The 14,299-nt window shown below is 40.6% G+C and overlaps 1 protein-coding gene across 2 annotated transcripts in view; it reads left to right on the forward strand.

The window, feature by feature from the left end:
* The window catches only part of LOC149570374 (Spc97 / Spc98 family of spindle pole body (SBP) component), a 224,000-nt gene that overhangs the window by 196,377 nt on the left and 13,324 nt on the right, over positions 1–14,299 (forward strand). For both annotated transcript variants that reach the window (XM_089823022.1, XM_089823021.1), the window contains 6 exons: positions 4,745–4,819; positions 4,922–5,095; positions 5,199–5,324; positions 5,438–5,545; positions 5,687–5,749; positions 5,910–5,984. In XM_089823022.1, coding sequence (XP_089679148.1) covers positions 4,745–4,819; positions 4,922–5,095; positions 5,199–5,324; positions 5,438–5,545; positions 5,687–5,749; positions 5,910–5,984 — 621 coding nt within the window. The remainder of the gene's footprint in view (positions 1–4,744; positions 4,820–4,921; positions 5,096–5,198; positions 5,325–5,437; positions 5,546–5,686; positions 5,750–5,909; positions 5,985–14,299) is intronic.

Consider the following 14,299-nt stretch of genomic DNA (forward strand, 5'->3'; position numbering starts at 1 on the left):
ACAAGGGGTTTAGGAACCCAAATTGTCTTTGATATTTCTTTTTGTTCAATGGGCCATTTTGACCTTTTGGATTCTCTTTTATCTTGATAAACATGTCTATTAGATTGGAGATGTTGATTCTTTGATTGATGTGGATTTTTGGACTTGTTATTTTTATGCTTGGTTTCCAAGTTTCTTCCCAAGGTGTTTGGATTAATCGATGGATATGAATGATATGGAGGCCTTTTGGATGGGTGGAAGGCTCTCCAAGATCTGTGCCTTTTTTGACTTTGATTTAAGAAAGGATTAGTGAATTGTGAATTAGTGGATGGAGGAATACATGGACCTAATATGGATGGAAGGGATGAAGGGGGAGGTATAAATTTGGATTTGGATTTGGATTTGGAATGGAAACCAACACCTTTAGAATGAGATTTATAGCTGATGGAATGGCCATGATCATTTGAATTTTCTTTGATATGGAAGGGTTTTGATAAACTTTTTCCATGGATGTTGAATCCTTTGACTTGATAATGCTTTTGACTAGTAGGATACTTTCTACAAGATGAAAGTCCCTTTTGATGTGGATATGATATGGAAGAAACAGTAGGATTTGGAAGTAGACTACATTGGATGGAAGTGGATGAACTTATCTGATATGCATGGGGTTCATGAACAACTTGCACAAAATTTCTTGCATGATGAGGAGGTTCACGAGGACTAATGGGATTTGGTAATGCAATAGGAGGAGTGATAGGATCATTTGGTAGGATAGGGTATTTTGGAAGTTATGGATGATTAGGACATAGAGTTGATTGAATGGTAGGATTATGAGGAGGATCTGGAGAGATGATGGGATCTTGTTGTGGACATGAAGGTGAAGGGATACTTTGATCTTGACTTAGCAAGTGATCATTGGACTCCATTTTAAGAGTGGTTTTCTCTTGTCTATGAATGGAATCGTTTGGAAGAATGGATAAAATTTCATGATCTTGCTTGGGAATAGGAAGTGGAAGGTCCATAAGATTGGGAACAAAGCTTTGATCTTTGTATGGATGGGGATCATCATTGATAGGATGGACATAAATGGTAGAATCTTTATTGGACTCCAAAAAGATGGGTTCTTAGTCAAAAATTGGATAGTTCTGGTGATTGTTGGGATCTTGATCTTGATTTGTTTTAGGACTTGTATCTTTATTCTTTACATCATCCTCTTGACATGGGGTATGAATTGGAACATGAGAGAATGCACTCTTGAAAGGGTTCATTGCTTTTACATGAGGGAGATAGACTTTGAGGTCAATGTAGTGTGCCACACAAGGGGACCAAAATATGGAGGGATTCCTCTCCATAAAAAATTTACCTACAACAATTTTAATTTAATTAGAAATTCAAACATGTTAGAACTTAGGAAACTTAGAATTAGAAAAAGTTCAAAATTCAAATAAATTTATTTTCAAAACTTGAAAAGTTAAAAGTTTACTTGCAGCAACATAACTTGCTGCATTATCCGTCACCACCTACACCACATGTTGTTCCCCCACCTCAGCTATGACTTCCTTAATAACCTCACATAAGTATGTGGCGTTTTTTATATGAGCGGAAGCATCAATAGATTGAGAAACATGGTATATCCTACAAACGACAAATTATAATGGATCATCAACACATTAGCAATCAACAAATCAAAATTTGAAATATAATATATTCAATCACGATTCACAATTATATGTAGGAAAGTAGAATGATCAATCACCTCCATAGGATACAAGAAAATTGAGAAGTGTTCTATTCCTCCTATCTGTCCAACCATCAGTCATGACGGTGCAACCCTTTTCGATCCAGTCTTTTCGGTTCTCCTCAAGCTCAACCCTCATATCCTCTACCATATCATCCAAGAGGTGTCCACTCAACTCAACCTCAGTTGGGGATTTGAACCCGGACCACAAATAGCAACTGCATCTATCATGTTTTGCCAATAAAGCCTTATCACAAATGGATAATGATTAGAAATTTAGATGTCAAATCATTATGTAAGCTTGTAAAGCGAATCTATGATTAATTGATGAATTATAAAACAAGTAGATATAATTAAAGTTTTACTTTTAAGTTTAACCTTAAAGAAAACAAAGAAAACAAAATCAATTACCTAGCTGCAACAAATGGAATGTTGCAAAAGTAGCAAAATTTGCAAATCTCTTTTCTAGCAGCATCATGAATCTCCTTGTTCAAACCCATGCCCTCAAGTGTGGGTTGTGAGCCAGAGTAGTGTGGGGTACAAAGTAATTATCCATTCTATTTTTCCGCACTCTAGGCCGCAATAGGTTGGAGTTGGACTAAGTCTTAGTATAAGACCGACTAGCACTAGCACTCACATGAGCACTAGAACTAGGACGAAAAGGAGGCCTGGAAGAATCGTCTCCAACACAACCTATGGATGCGGAAGCTGATGCAGATGTAGATGTAGATGCGGTTATGGGAGCATGGGAGCCAGTAGCCCTTAATTCTTCAAGTTGCATTTTCTTATTCAATTTCTCTTGTTCGTATTTTTCTAATGCCACTAAACAAGTGAGTTTTGCCTTAGCAGTTTGTTTAGTGGAAATTGTAATATCATGTCCAGGTATAGCAGCAATGTGATATTTGAATCTATAAATACATCCATAATCTATTTCTTTACAAAACATACATTTTGTTTGAAATTTGTTTCTTCTAGGAAACTCTTCGGTATATTTCCAACATTCATCTTTTTTACCCATTGCGGAAAATGAAAGCAAAGGGCTGCTGCAATAAGAAAATTCATGTAAAATATCAAAGTTTGAAACTAATAAACAAAAGCTACAAAAAAAAAAACCCTAGTTTGCAATTTAGTAAAATTAAAAAACATTCAAGATTTGCAAATGAAAACTAAAAAAATTTAACAAAAAATGCATAATACACTAATATGCAAAAAATAAAATCAGCACTTACCTCTTGCACATGAGTTGAGGAGTGTTGATATTAACTCCTTAATGCTCCCAATGCAATTTATGGCCTCCCCAGATGGACTTTTGATCTCTTTGGTGCTCTTCCTTCTTGCTGGTTGGAAACCTATGGTTTTTCTTTTCTTTTCGTCTCTCTCACTTTTCTTCTCTTCTACTCATGCTTAACAATTAGAAGGCCCTTTAGGGTTAAAACAAAGAGGAAAGGCCAAAAAGAAAAGGACAAAAAACACGTGTTTTTAAAAAAAAATTAAGCCAAGTTTATTGCATGCCACGGTTGACTTTTAGGACCGATTTAGGCTATTTTTGACATGAATCACTTGAATTAGTGATTCATGCCAAAAAATCAGCTGAGACAATTCACGATTGAAAAAAAAAATTCGCCTAGCCTGAATCGAATTGCCAAACTGGCGATTCAGGTGATTTTCGGGTGATTCTTGGAACTATGATTAGAATTGAGGAGGATGCATTGGTGATTAAAGGGTCACATTGAACATTCTAGAGATCACTAAGGTTGTGTTTTTAATTCTTGAGGCCACGTGTGACATTGTAAAGGTTGTTGAGGTTGTGTTCTGCATGTTGGAGGTCACATGGGTTTGCGTTTGGCATTCCAGAGGTAGCATGAGGAATCTGGACAATTGCATAGGTGATTGGAAGGAAGTGACAGGCAATTGGGAAGCTGCAGGAAGAATGTAAATTGGATATTTGACCAGTTTATGGCATTTGAGCAAGAGGACACGAGGGTTTTGGAGGTTTGAATTAAATTAGAAGCTGAAACTAGTGACTGCTTCCTTGTTGAACCTGCTGGATACATTCGAACTAAGTTGATGAAGAATGAATAAATTATAATAGACACATGATAATAAATAGGGGCATGTGGCTACTTCTTGGTGTGTGAGGTGCAGAGTCAATCATTTCATACAAAATTGTTCACAGTCAGATGTTGAATGACAGCAAAACAGGAGTTTCTATGACCAGCAAGCCAGTGTAATTGTATGAAGGTCAAATTTTATTGTCAAGTTGAATGATGCAACAGAGTCTGTTTTGTTTGACAATCAATTGAACAGAAATTTATTTCAGCAATTTGTTAATAATTGTTACATATTCGAGTTTATAATTGCTGTCATTCTTATTTTAGCATCGAAATTTGTAGGAGTAAACTGTCAAACATTTGCATTCTGTCCCTAAGAAATGCAAGGCAATTAAACAACCTATACCACAGATATAAAATATTCCGTTACGGTAAATAAATAGACATAGTTTGTGAAATTCTAGCAAAGAATGGAAAACGGTAATCAGTCCAAAGGAGTAAGCCTTACTTAAGCAGGGCCAAATATTGATTGAGAATCTGTGATATCAAAAGTGATAGAAGATTGTTGAATATGCCCTAGAGAAAAGCAATAACTAGGTTCTATTTCCAATGCTGAAGGGATATTTCGATGCAGGACTTGAAAGATTCAACTTTGAATATGTAATATAAGGGAATGATACATAAGCAAAGGTTTAATGTGAAATTCATTGAACATTATAAAAATTCCACTGTAATTCTAGATTATGATAACCTATGCTCAGAATCAAGGTACGATATTTACTTTTGTCTGTAAAATTATGAGAATATGTAGCACTCTGTGTGTTCTAGTATTTGGCAAGCTTATTTATTTTCTATTATTTCTGTTATGAATAGAGACAAACAATTTAAACTCTTTTTGCTTCTGCCCAAATTATGACTTAAAACAGAATGATAGTCACATGCTTTACCTTGTCAAACAATATTTGATTTGTGACAGTCTTTACTGGATCTTGCTCTACGAACATCAATTGCTGCAACCGACCCCTTTCATGAGGACCTCACTTGCTGTGTGGTATGAAATTCGTTTTTGTAGATTTGATTCTTCTGAAATGTTTCGCCATCTGACACTAAATTAGTGTGGAGCTATTTCAAAATTTTCACATTTTGAATACAGGAAAGAACCTCATTACTAGTTCAACTGGATACCATGAAGAAAATGGGCAATGGCATGTCAGACTTGAACACAGAAGCAGAGAGTTTAGAAGGTGACAAATCCAATTCTGATATTAGTAACCAATCAGATTCAATAAGCATTACTGGATTGGAGACATTTAGCCTTGATTATAAGGTTAGTTGCTGTGGAAGTTTATACATCTAATATGTCATGGATTTTTGGATAATATCTCGGGCAATTCAATAATCTTTTCTGCCTAAAAACTGTGTATATACAGGTACAGTGGCCATTGTCTCTTATACTTTCAAAAAAGGTTCTTACTAAGTATCAGCTTATTTTCCGCCTTCTTTTCCATTGTAAACATGTACAACGTGAACTTTGTGGGACATGGCAAGCCCATCAGGTGTGTCATTATTTTTCAATGTTTTCTTTCAAATTTGTAATATTCATCTTTTTTGTGTCCAGTAATTTCTTTGGTGATCATCATTTTTGGAATGCCGTCTGAATGTATGACAGGGAACTCGTGGTGTGAAGTCACTTGGAACAACAATTTCAGGCTCATATGTGCTTTGCCAAAATATGCTTCATTTTATGCAAAGCCTGGTGCATTATCTCACATTTGAGGTGTGACAAAATATGCATATATCTGAAGTAAATAACTCAAGTCTTAATTTACTTGGTTTCAAATTCTAATGATTACCTAAAATTTCAATTCATAATTTATGGCTTAAATATATATTTTTAAAATACATATATGATCAACAGGTTCTTGAGCCCAATTGGCATGTTATGTGTGACAAGCTACAGAATACAGAGAGTATAGATGAGGTTCAAATCAGATCTTTGCCTGACTCTTTTGAATTTGCTATAGACATCTATCATTCTTTTTCCATTGTTGAATGTGGAGGAAGATAAATTATGTCTTCTATTCATTTTGGAACAAATTTGTGACTTTTGAGTGATCTTTGTAATTGTGACTATCTTTCAGGTGATGCAACAACATGATTTTTTCCTCAGCAAATGTCAGAAGGAATGCCTTCTTCTTTGGCCAGAAATACTGCAGGTAAGCAAACATGATTTCTATATAGATGTAAGATGATGTGGGCATTCCATCTATTATTGCTTGATGATGACAAAGAAAATGTCTAAATTTTGAGATTTATTTGATATCTTTACCTGGCATACTGCTCCTCTGTTACGGTTATGAGCTCCGATACTAGCGCTAGAGCTTGTTGTTGATATGCTTAGGCCACCTCTCTATTGAGCTCGATTGGGATTGATATTGATCACCTTCCTCTATATCAGTTCTCGCTGGATGCCTCGGCTCACCTCCTCCCCTCACGTCAGGAGTTGAATAAGCATGTTAGATTGGATATCTACAGACAGTACATTACCACTACTTGGAGTAACCCTCTCGGAGGATTACGTCTAAGGATGGCCTTCTATGCTGAGCATTTTCTAGAGATTCGCGATGGGGTTATTGTTCGCCCTGTCTACTTATCTCGACGTTGGTGTCATGCCTTATGTATCTCTCTGGGCTCCTTCAGAGTTGGCTCCCACCGTCTTCGAAACCAGACTGACCACCATATGGATAGAGATGATCAAATTTGTCGGTTGTGTACTTTGGCGGAGGTTGAGACTAAGACTCACTTTATTTTCCATTGCCCTATCTACTATGAGATCAGAGGGAGATTTTATTGCCTATTCAAAAATTGTTTCTCTCTTTCAACATTCTTCAGCTACATTGACCAATGGTGCCTTGCACTTTAACTCCAAGAGGCCAACTAGTTCCACGATCATACTCTGCAGTCACAGTTATGTCAGTGTCATACCTCTGATAAGCTCATCACTGCCTTTTCTTTCCCTTGTCTCTGCCGCGGAGTGTGAAAAGATCGTCCAATATCACTCACTCCAGAGCTGTGAGACATTGCACCAGTCTTTCCACGCAGCGACTGTCATCAGGAAATAATGTATCAGGATGTTCCCGACGGTGTGTCGAGAGGTTCCCGACGGTGTATCAGGAGCTTCCTGATGGTGTTTCAGGATGTTCCTGATGGTGTATTAGGAGCTTCCTGATGGTGTTTCAGGATGTTCCCGACGATGTATCGGGAGGTTCTTGACGGTGTATCGGGCTGTTCTCAACGGTGTTTTGGGAGGTTCCAGACGGTGTATCGGGAGGTTTCTGTCAGTGTATTGGGATGTGTGTCATCAGGTTGACATGTATCGAGATGTATCTAGAAAGTTCTATTATTGTAGTTGACATGTTGTATGTGGCCGACGGATACCTTCGAGAAGGTTCCTCAGACAGTATTTATATCTCCCTTTGGGATCATTGTAATCATCATGGGAACCTAATGTAATATTTTGGCATATGCGAATAATAAGAGAAGTGTTCTGCTGTTCGAGTTTGTGTCCATTATCTGTGTGCAATTCTTAATTAACTTATGCGGTAAACATTTGGCGCCGTTGCCCGATGGACCTGGAAAGGCAGGAGAATGAAGAGTAATGCCAAATCAGCTGAACAAGAATAAGAACAAGCTAAAGGACAAGGATGAAATACGCACCGCACATGAAGATTTGATTTTGGCGCAGCAAGCCGAACGCAAAAAGAGATTCTACAAGATTGCTGCCGATGGACGCAGAAGCGCGGAAGCATTGTTGGAGGAGATGCGACAGCGGGTGGAATTGGTGGAAGAGGCAAGGGGGGAGTTTTTGAATTGGTGTTCGTCGAGGGAAGACAATCCAGACGGAAGAGAATCGACTCGCACGGCTCGGAGTGCCAAAGAAGCAAGAGCGTGGAGTGAACTCTTTGTCCAGGATCCACTTCCAGAAGGAACAGATTCACTTAACGGAGACCCTTCTTCACCAAACACAGCTGTCGGGATACCAAGTGTGAGCATCGAAATACCAAGCGTGAGCGTCCGGATGGCGGGACCAAAGGAGAAGTTACCTAAATTTGATGGTGATGGAGCAGCTGATCCCATCCGACATTGTAAAACCTGTGAAACGATTTGGAGAGCTAATGGCATTGTAAGGAAACGTAGGTGCGGAAACAGCTTCCTACACTAATCTCATAAGGAAAGTATGATGCAAATCCTATTAAAATCTTCTACACTTACAGATTCAATATCATGTAAACAACAATATTGGAGCCAACCATGCATACAGAAAATAGACAGAGAAAAGAAAACATAACACAAAGATTTGCCGGTGGGGAAAAACCTTTCGATAAAACAACCCCACCCCTTCAGAATCTGCACAATGTATTATCTTCAATAAAAGGTTACAATACACTTGCAGTGCAAGCTCAACAACGACAACAGAAGACTCCAATGGCAACTCACTGTACCAACAATACACTCTTACACATCACTTCTCTTCGTAACCCTAAAAACGCTTATAACATGTGCTTCACTTTAGGGCTACTCCCAAAGATAAACCGTATTAGGGCTACTCATCCATTAGGAAATTTGATAGTGACCCTTCCGCATCCAACTATCTTTAGGTGAGAATCATCACCCAAGTACACCTTTCCACCATCGAACTCTTCATATTTTGAGAACCAGTTTCGATGAGAGGTCATGTGAAAAGATGCACCCGAGTCAACCAACCACACATCATCAGATGCATGGGTTGCCAAAGCTACGATGAATGCATAGCCATCTTCTTGAGATTTTTCAGAACCAGAATCTGAGGCTTTCTTCTTCTTCTTAGGCTCTTTACAGTCTTTACGGAAGTGCCCAGTCTTATCACAGTTCCAACATTTTGCCTTGAACTTATTGGAAGTCTTTGACTTCCCACGGGATTTAGATCTACCCTTATTGTCAGACTTATTGTCATTTTTCTTCCCTCCTTCCGTGGATCTCCCACGAACAGCAAGGGCTTCTTTTTCCGAAACAGAAGCCTTTCTCTGCATCTCCTCTGATAGCAGCGAAGACACCACATCATCCATTTTGAAGGTGACTAATGTGCTTCCGAGAGCCATCACAAGATGATCCCATGAATCCGGTAAAGAACACAAAAGTGTGTAGCAACGATCCTCCTCTAACTTGACACCAGCTGATGTCAACTGTGCAGCCAGCAAATTAAATGCATTTAAATGATCCGTTAAGGATCCACCTTCCTCCATTTGCAGAGAATACAACTTCTTCCTCAGGAACAATTTGTTCACCAAAGATTTGGCCTGATACACGGCCCCAAGTCTCTCCCACAAACTATATGCGGTTTTCTCATCTAGAAAATTCAGAAGAACTGCATCGGTTAAATAGAGTCTTATGAGACCCTGAGCTTTACTATCTTTGATATCCCAATATGCTTGAGCTATAGTTGTTGGTCTTGTAGCGCTTGTAGTCACTTCCCATAGGTCACGATCTTCCAACATGTCTTCCATCTTGAGTTTCCACAACTCGAAATTAGTGCCATTAAATTTCTCCACCTCCATTCTTCCATATGATGAACTCGCCATCTCAATCTGTAAATAAGATTTAGGATGCTCTGCACAAGACTCCCACTCAACTTGAGATTAGCTTAAAAAACCCTACCCAACAACTAGGATCAAAAGTTGATCAAGCTCTGATAACACTTGTAAGGAAACTCAGGTGTAGAAAGAGCTTCTTACACTAATCTCATAAGGAAAGTATGATGCAAATCCTATTAAAATCTTCTACACTTATAGATTCAATACATGTAAACAACAATATTGCAGCCAACCATGCATACAAAAAATAGACAGAGAAGAAAACACATAACACACGGATTTGCTGGTGGGGAAAAACCTTTTGGTAAAACAACCCCACCCCTTCAAAACTTGCACAATGTATTATCTTCAACACAAGGTTACAATACATTTGCAATGCAAGTTCAACATCAACAACAGAAGACTCCAGTAGCTACTTGCAATACCAACAATACACTCTCGCATCGCATCTCTTCGCAACCCTAAAAACGCTTATAACATGCGCTTCACTTTAGGGCTACTCCCAAAGGTAAACCGTATTAGGATTTTACCATTCTCCGAGAAAATAGGACCCCAAAAAAATTTTCGGGCGATGCCCCGAACCCCACTATTGGGGTAGTGTACAGTACTCAAATATTTTAGTTGCCACATGTCTTCACTTGTCATTGAATCTTCCTAACATAGCTCTTACGTGTCATAGGAATCTGTCATAACCGTTTTAGCCATGATCTCCTTACAATTCAAGATGTCGACACATCAACATTATTTGCAAGAAATACATTTTACAAAAACAAATAATAAGAATAGGAATTATACAAGGTTGAGACAACTTATTCCTAACAGGCATAACGGATACAAATAAATGGATGAGGCAATTTCCGGCAACCCTACGGGGTGTTGCAATTGATTGGTTTACTGATACCGATCCACAAAATTTAAACAGTTGGGATAACATTAAAAAGGAGTTCATCGACGAATTTCAACTCTTGCGCGATGATAATGAAATCGTAGCGGAGATATTCAATACTAAGCAAGGGAAGAATGAAACAGTCCGAGTCTTCGCAAGGAAATTGAAGGACTTGATCAATAAAATGGAGAATAAGCTAGCTGATGGGTTACAGAAACGATGGTTCATTGAAGGCCTTCACCCAAAGCTGCGGAAGAAGATGAAGATCGTGCCACCATCGACATACATTGAAGCGTATAACCGGGCAATGAATTTGGAAAGTGAGTAGAAGACCAAGAAGAAGAAGAAGAATAGTTCATCCGATTCAGATGACGACGCCTCTTCAGGAGAAGATAGCAGTGATGATGAAGGCAGCAGCAAGAAGGTTCATGCCCTTCAAAAGGACATGATTCGGATGATGAAGGAATTCAAGAACATGAACAAGGAGACTAAGGAAAATGAACTGTGGTTGACGGAGTGCAAGAAGGAAGGCCATACAAGGGGATCTTGCCCGAAAGAGCAATATTGTGAGATTTGCCAGATTATGGGACACTCGGTAAAGGAATGCCCTTTCAATTTGAAAACAAGAACACCGCAGCAAGTGTTCCTGACATAGGAGGCATCCTCGTCAGGAGAGAACGGGAACACCAGTACGGAAGGTGCCACATCGGGCAGATACAAAAACAACCGGCACGGTCAAAACAACAAGAATAATGGCGGAAGGAGTCGAATTCAGTATGATGCGAATGGTCGGCCGATAGTTCAATGCCGCGCATGCAATTTGTGGGGTCACTTCGCCCGAGAGTGTACAACGGCGAACACACCGAAGTTGTTATGCAGATGGTGTGGACTTGGTGATCATGAAGATGCTAGGTGTCCAAAGTCGGGAGTAAACTTGATCACCGTCGGGACGAACGAAGAAGAGGTTCTGGCCATCAAGCGGCAGCAAGCGAAAGTGTACCCCAACCCGGTGGAAGAAAAGAAGAGACTGGAGGAAGCATGTGCAGAGATCCAGAGAGCAACGCAGGTAGGAACGACACCCTTGAAGGACACGCCGAGTACCTCCGTACGGAACTGCGCAGAACATAACATTGTATGGCAAATATTGCAAGCCGAGATACCCGTCAGGATAAATGATCTGTTGCTCACTATGCCTCAACTCCGATTGGCACTCACAAACATTGTTTCCGCAACTAAACTCCCAGGAGAATATGGAAGGGAGCAGGAAAGTGGAGCAAGTATAGCAGACAAAAAGGAGAAGGAAAGTGGCGCAAGTGCAAAAGATCCGATGCTATTAGCCCTCTCATCCGGACGCCATCCGACAGTCGTCGAAATGGGAATTCTCGGGACTGTATTGACAAAAATGATTGTGGACGGAGGGTTCGGTGTCAATGTGTTGCCTGAAGACACCTGGAAAAGATTGGGACAACTGACATAATGGCCACCTACATTCTAACTGTTAACAGCCGATCAACATGGAATCAAGCCATTGGGAGTCCTGACAGCACAACCAGTGACGATTGGAACACAACCATTCTTGTTGGATTTCGTCGTGATCCCACTGAAGCGGAGAGGATATGATGCCATTCTGGGCCGGGGGTGGCTGATACAAGCGAAGGCAAAACACGATTGGAAGAAAAATACTTTATCACTTGAAAGCAAAGGCCGGAAGTATGTCATCGATCTACACACTCAGATGGTTGGAGAAGAAGCTCTATCGTCGGATTCCGAAGGAGAAGAGGATGAGAGGAGGTAGAGTATGGAACCCGATCAGGAGGTAGTCCTACGATTGGAAAGAGATGACGATCTAGATTCAGTAAATGGTCTTTACCACTGGCAGATAGAGGATTACGAGCTCTTTCCAAGTTGTAATATGCTAAGGATCGACGAAGGTAAGAAAGGAGGAAATGAAAGTCCGAAGGAACACAGAGAAGCCGATGGAGGAAATGAATGTCCGAAGGAACATGGAGAAGCCGAAGGAGGAAATGAATGTTCGAAACAACACAGAGAAGCCGAAGAAGGAAATGCGAGTATGACTGAAGCTGAAGGAAAGAACATACAGTACGAACCCGAAAGGAGGAAAGATTCCACTGTACGATCGCGCAAGAAGAAAGTATTACGTCGAACCACAGATATAGTAGAAAGGTGCCAGCAGCAAGGAAGACACATCATACGGTCCGCACAGGAAACAAAGCGAAAGGGTTTAATAAAAGTTGCAGCAGTACGGAGTGGATGTGTTATTGACTGACAGAAGGGGTAGCTGATGGAGTCCATGGTAGCGAGCTTCGGGAACGAATTGGGCGATATGGAGATGACACAAAACAGTTGTAGTAGGTTTCAACTTGGACAGTGGGTGTTGAAGAACGACGACCGGAATGAGATCAAACCAGGCAAGTTCAAACTTAAATGGGTCGGGCCATATCAAATTCGGGAAGTGGATGGTGACGGAGCAGTAAAACAATGGATGCTAGACGAAAAGGGAGTCGCCGACGCAGTGAATAGGTCGAAGTTGACTATCTACCATGATAATCCACCTCCGTGGATGAACAACTGAAAAAAATGACTGTAAGTACTGTATATATGTAAATATTGTACATATGTCAGATAGGGAGCAGTAGAAATAGAAAAAAAAAAAATAAGAAGAAAGAGAAAGAAAAGAAAGACATTGTACAGTCAAGCGATCGTACGGCTTTAGGAGCAGGCAATACACACCGTACGGTATTCTCAAGTTCATCACCGTACGGCATTGAGAGGTTGTGTTACTGTACGACGCCCCTAGTCCTATCATCGTACGGAAGTCCTTGCCATTTCGAAATATGTTTGTGCAATGAGCCGTATGGCTTCCTTATGGCAGTATTCAAATTAAACACCGTACGACATTACATTCACCATACGACATCCTAGATGAAGCACCGTACGCCATTTTGGCCTAAGTACTTTCACCACCGTATGGCTTGTTGAAGGTGACATCGTACTGCTTGCAACAAGGTCACCGTACGACATGATCACGTCCTCTAGAAGCCGTGTTCTAGTACGGCGCAAGGTATTGGAAGGACTTTGCGTGCGGTGGTCAGTGAGGAAGTGAATTGCAACATTACAGAGTCCTACAGGAAGGCGGTATCCAGGCCAAAAGTAGGGTGAGGAGGTTTTCCCAAAAAAAAAACGTTAACAAATCAAGAGTGCTCAGAATGAGTAATAGATGATGTTAAAGGGAAGGGGAAGTATTAGCGATTGCCAGAAAGAGTGTGGAATCAGAAGAAATTGCAAAAATAGTTTGTTCCATGCAGTTTTGTGTGGGTTTCAGAGTGCTAATTTGGTCTTGGCGGCGAGGGGCGCTGCCCCTCGACCCTGCTGGGGGCGTTGCCCCCTGGACCCCCAGTCGTTGTGGATATCAGTTGTGAAGTGTGACTAGTTGAGAAGACTTGAAGCTGCTGCAGGCATGGATTGTCTGTGTACCAGAGGCACTAGGAGTAGGTGTTGGCCGAGAGGCTGTCTTGGCGGATGCGTAGAGAGCTCGAGAGGAGCCGATCATCCAGTTGAAGGCACTTCAGCGACACTTGGCTCAGTGAACCCAGAGTTGGAAGCAGACTAAGTAGCATGGGTGGCTATCAAGGTCAGCTAAGGAGACAGTTTTTGTTGTCTAGTCGTCGGGAGACGACTTTTCTTTTTGGGGGGGATGATGTCGTCAGGAAATAATGTATCAAGATGTTCCCGACGGTGTATCGGGAGGTTCTCAACGGTGTATCAGGAGCTTCCCGATGGTGTATCAGGAGGTTCCTGACGGTTTATCAGGAGCTTCCCGATGGTGTATCGGGCTATTCTCGATGGTGTTTCGGGAGGTTCCCGACCTTGTATCGGGAGGTTTCTGTCAGTGTATCGGGATGTGTGTTGTCAGGCCGACATGTATCGAGATGTATCTAGAAAGTTCTATTATTATAGTTGACATGTTGTATGTGGCTGACGGATACATTCGAGA

The sequence above is a fragment of the Cupressus sempervirens genome, chromosome 3 (genome assembly GCF_028749045.1).
Source record: "Cupressus sempervirens isolate cs-2001-9-10 chromosome 3, ASM2874904v1, whole genome shotgun sequence".
In the NCBI taxonomy this organism is placed as follows: domain Eukaryota; kingdom Viridiplantae; phylum Streptophyta; class Pinopsida; order Cupressales; family Cupressaceae; genus Cupressus; species Cupressus sempervirens.